The sequence below is a fragment of the Brienomyrus brachyistius genome, unplaced genomic scaffold, assembly GCF_023856365.1.
Source record: "Brienomyrus brachyistius isolate T26 unplaced genomic scaffold, BBRACH_0.4 scaffold39, whole genome shotgun sequence".
NCBI lineage: Eukaryota > Metazoa > Chordata > Actinopteri > Osteoglossiformes > Mormyridae > Brienomyrus > Brienomyrus brachyistius.
In genome coordinates, this window is record NW_026042314.1 from 2,792,880 (window position 1) to 2,797,988 (window position 5,109).

Consider the following 5,109-nt stretch of genomic DNA (forward strand, 5'->3'; position numbering starts at 1 on the left):
CGTGGATAATCAGGGGGGCATGGCACACATGAGGATCGTACGAGCTGGGCGTGACAGTTCGACATACTGATCGCTATGTATCGCGATACAACAGTTTGAAATGTTACCAAAGTGTCATTTTATAATTCCCATATTAAACAAGTTACCGTGCATAGTGCTTTGGGGAGAGACAGACTCCAAGAGTGCAGTTCATTTCACGTGTCTTTAAGTCATTGTCTGATATTATCCAGAGCTGAATGTGTGATTCATGCTTACTACTATATTCTTGCTTTGCAGTTCTTACACAATTTTTTTCTTATTTACTTCTATTAGTAAATAAAAAACTTATAAAACTGTCATTATTATATAACAACTATACGTATTGTGATGTTATTATTTAGTTATGTTGTTGCTTGGTTACATTTGATGCCTCCGCACGTGGGAAGCTACCGGTTTGAAAGATGCGGCTTCACTTGCTTTTCTGCACCAAGATGGCAAGGTACGTTGCATTTCTGCTCCCATTTTATCGTATAAATTATCTTATTATTTAGTATCTGTCTTTGTATGTACAGTGGTACCTCGACCCACGAACAGTCCTGATCACGAATAAATCGGGTTACGAACCAGATGTTCCAAAATGTTCTGTACCGGTTGTCCAACCGTGTTTCGGCCCGCGAACACACAAACGTCCCGAAAAGGGTCCAATGAAAGCTCCCCAAAGAACCACCCGAAACGCGAAGAAATGTCCAGTATAATTATTAAAAAAAAAATCATATTTTCGAAATTACTACATTTGACTGTTGCTCAGTCTTTTAATGTTGATTGTTTAGTTTTTTGGGGGGATGTTTTGTGGTTCTTTTCCGTGTTTTGGCGTCTTTCGAGCGACCAGCGTATGCTCAGTTTTAATGTTTTATTTAATTTAGCATTTGTTAGCATGTAAATGTAAATGTATGCTCTCAGTTATATGTGCACAGTCTGTCATAATTTGATTGTACGGTAGGGGGTGTTGAGTTGTACTGCGCGTGCTCGAAGTGTATATATGTATGTATAGAGTGACCTAAAGAGAAAGACGGTGAATAACGTGTTATGTGAACTTATTTTTCCATTTATAAATCCTCTATTATTGTTAGTCTTCTCCCGATTTTCTTACCGCTGCACCGACAGTTTGACGTACCAACAGCATTATTTGTTACAAGTAAGGTTATTTTAATTTAAGTCTATATTCTTGGTCGCGTTCTCCCCATGTCGTCGTGGGGTTTCCTCCGGATACTTGCTAAATTGCCCGTAGGAGTGCATGTGTGAGTGAATGGTGTGTGAGTGAATGGTGTGTGAGTGTGCCCTGCAATGGGCTGCCCCCCCCCCATCCTCGATTTTTCCCTGCCTCGTGCCCATTGCTTCCGGGATAGGCTCCGGACCCCCCGCGACCCAATAGGATAAGCGGTTTGGAAAATGGATGGATGGATGTTTGGATTATATTTAAATTGTATGTGCAGGTTAGTTAGTGTCATATGCAGGGTTGCCAACCCTCACTCAAGATGTCTTGTAGTCAATTTGTTTTGTTCCATTATAAACCTAAAATTAGCTCCATCAAAAGTGTTGGGGTAGTCTGCAAACCCTCCAGACTATTTACAAGGTAGTAAGACTGTTACACATATGGAGATGAATGTGCAGACTTGTCTGGAATTGAGATTCTCACGCCAGCCAGCTGACCAAAGATAGCAGCTCTGCCTGTGCAGTAATGCGGTTGTTGATTGGGAAGGTGTGGGTCAGTGCAGAAGTGTAGTCCACATGTCAGGAGTGACTGACAGCTCCATTGCATTGCCTGTATGTTGTTTTTCCTCATTCAGAATCAGACGAATGGAGAAAGCTGTTTGCTGGAGCGATGACAGATACTGGGCAACTTGGGACAAGTGGGGAGAGGTGATTGACTGGGGAGATGAGAAAGAGCTGTGCTCCCCAGCAGAATCACCTTCTGACCAGGCTGACAGTTCCACTGAGTCACATTCCCGAAGGCGAATTGCCAAGGCAGTTAGCTGGACGGATGATGCTTATTGGGCAGCCTGGGACAAGTGGGAAGAGATCATCTGCTGGGGTGATGAAGAGGAGTGCTCCCAAGTAACTCCACCCATTAGCCAGCTTGGGAGGGATAAGGGGATAGATGTACATGGGTTGGAGGCTTTTGTGATAAATAACAGGACAATCTCCATAAAGCCTGTAGACAACCATCAAGATAGTCTGAAGATAGGAGCTGTGCTGGTAGACCTCTGCCAGTTTGATCTCGAATATTTAGATCAAAGTAAATTTAATTTTGAAATTGTGCAAGTACAAATTGGAGAAGTTGAAGTGGAGGAGATTAGAGAAAATTCTTTTGAAAAAGCATTTGAATTGGAAATTGTGGATGTGGCAGTAGAAGTTATAAACAGTGAATTCCAACTGAATGCAGTAAATTTGGATATTGTTGAGACTAAGGTGGACAAATTATTATTGGAAGAACTGATCGTTGGCGATTTAGAAGCAGGCAATGTGAAGGTGTCAGTATCAAATGGCAATGTGGTGAAGGTACCCTTAAGGTACCCTTCACCACAGAGGAACAGAAGGACCAGGCAACCTTAGACCATACTCTCTGGTGGTTGACTCGTGGCAACTGGACTTGTCTCTGAAAGTTAGAAACGTTTCGCTGCTCATCCAAGCAGCTTCTTCAGACTGAGGGAGGTTGTAAGTGTCCACATATTTATCCTCCTGGGTAAGTAGTATAAGGGGGCTCGTTGAGTGAAACAAAGTGGGGGGGGGGGAGTTGCGGGTAGATGTAACCAGTCCCTCCTACTCCAATAGAGTGGGTCATTAAGGGTGGTCCACCTGGTGGAGGTGTGAATTGGGTCTGTTTTTTTCCTGGGAATTATTTTTGTTTTGGCAAATGATGAGAGGGCCGCAGGTTAAATTTGAGACAGGTTGTGCCTAATGCCTCTACCTCTGTTGAGTGAGGGGTTGTGCATTTGCACATGCAAAGCTGCTTGGACGAGCGGTGAAACGTTTCTACCTTTCAGAGAGGTACAATGTCTTTGGATGTCTTTTGTCTTGTGCAGTCTGGGAGTTGACTGAATGCTGGGGCGGGGATAGCTTTTCCTTTGTAGTGGGGTCCTGTGGGGCGCCTTGGGCTCTGTGGGGCCCGGTGGTGCTGCTGCCTTGGGCCCCGGTCTGGATGGGCCTGCGCCCCCCTCCCTGGATGGATTTCGGGGAACGGGGAGTGCTTATGGGGGTCAGCGGGGGAGCTGGCTCCGGGGGGGGAGGTATTTTGCCCCCCCCCATTCCTTTCCTCCCCATCCCTAAATGCTTCCCTCCTCCCGCTCCATCACACCACCACACATGTAGGGCTTTGAGGTGTAGGTGCGTTGCTGGGATGCAGGGTAGGTATTCCTCCTCTGTCCCCTCGCGACCACCTGTACCTCATTCATACACTACAACGTAGACACTCTCATTACTTACTCTCTCATGACACATACATTTAGGGCGTTGGGGGTGGGCACACAGAATGGCATCCAGAGGGCGGTCTGTTCATTCAGCCTTACCTCTGGTGCCAGGGCCCACATCTCAATTTAAATCACACATAGACATTGAGGGCTCTGGGGAGAGGCCGAGCTAACACCAGCTGTTGGTCGGCAGGGGGTGGTTAGTGCCATGCCCTTCACCTGTTTTAAAAGCACTTTAGAACAACACACACCAACACCACATCTGAGCGGGCGAAGGGGGGCATGGGGTCTTTTCACACCCCCATTCCCTGTTCGCCATTTGGGGCTGGGGGCTGAGAGGAAGAGCTGGCCGTCTGGTCGGGGTCTGGGCTGGTGGGCTTCTCGGCTACTGCGGGATCCGGGGTGATCTTCTGGTCTCCTCGCCAGAGGAAAAATAGGGGTCCACATAGAGTATATATGGGGAGTGAGAGTATGTGTACAGCGTTCATTTCTGTGTGTCTAAATGTTGGGTGAATGTGTAAATATTTGTTTATGTCTGCATGAGGGTGGGAACGTATGCTTGTATATGTGTGTGCCTGTTTGTCTATACACACGTGTCAGGTTGGGTCCTAGACTCCACCTGAAATAACATCTCGGGCACAATAAAGTGGTCCTCCGCAGAGGGGGGGTGGTGGAGGGAAAAAAAAAAAAAAAAAGCTTGTGACCCACCGACCGATTTCTTATTTGATTACTGTTGTTCCTTGTCTTGTTTTTGACCCCTCGTGGTCTGCTTTTGTTTTTATTAGTGTCTCTAGTGTTTTTCCCCTTTCCTCCTTTGAATCCCTGAGTGAGTCGTCCACTCTCTGTTTCTGCTTGCTCCATGACACGCTGTCGCTCTCAATCCGCCCTGGACCTGTGACAGTATTTCTGTTTTTGCTTTTGTTTGGACGTACTGAGTTTAGGATACCTAGCTTAGAAGGAATAGTTTAGCCTGTCATGTGTAGCGTTGTTCAATGCGCTGATATCAGTGTTATGTCACAGTACCAGAAACTTAAAATGGTACATTTTGTTTTCTTTTTGTTTTCTTGCAATAATTAATTTCTTGCAGTTTTCTATCTATCTATCTATCTAATTACTACATACAAATGTTTAATGTTTTGCTGACATCTAATTAGAAAATAAATGCATTTATGCTTTAAATGATCTTTTTGTTGTCTTCAATCATTTCAACAGGTGAAAATGACCTGAAATCAATGAGTTTGAACACTGGACACTACATTCCGTGTTTGTGTATAAAGTCATGTTTAGCGTACATGCGAGTTCATTCGTATCCTTTTCCCCAGAGACAAAAAGTAGGCTAGGCTAATGGGAAAAAACACACAAATATATAGACCTAATATCAGTGTATTATTCATGAGGTTTTGTAATATCTGAGACCAAATTAAACTTAATCTGTGTATTTAATGGATTTATGTGCTATTGCTACTGGTTTAATTGGTAAATAGGCCTTTTTCCAAGCAATTGAATATTTAAATGGGAATGTTTTACGTTATTGATTTAGCTTTAATCATGAAGTACCAAGCCTGATATCAATCCATGTCTAATGTGACATATTCAGGACATGCAAAGTCTATACACATAGGCACAGACTATGGCTGGGATTCGTGTGGCCTACCCTGCAGAT

General features: G+C 44.4%; 1 protein-coding gene across 1 annotated transcript; it reads left to right on the top strand.

The window, feature by feature from the left end:
- The first annotated feature begins 379 nt into the window (after positions 1-379).
- Positions 380-3,086, top strand: LOC125722498 (uncharacterized). Its single transcript, XM_048998685.1, has 2 exons — positions 380-478; positions 1,827-3,086. Exons 1-2 carry the CDS (start codon positions 441-443, stop codon positions 2,590-2,592), a joined length of 804 nt encoding a protein of 267 aa, XP_048854642.1. The 5' UTR covers positions 380-440; the 3' UTR covers positions 2,593-3,086.
- The last annotated feature ends 2,023 nt before the right edge of the window (positions 3,087-5,109 follow it).

Coding starts and splice junctions, on each gene's coding strand:
- LOC125722498 (XM_048998685.1), top strand. CDS start 441: ATGCGGCTTCACTTGCTTTTCTGCACCAAGATGGCAAG. Junction 479..1,826: donor TTCTGCACCAAGATGGCAAG/GTACGTTGCATT, acceptor TTCCTCATTCAG/AATCAGACGAATGGAGAAAG.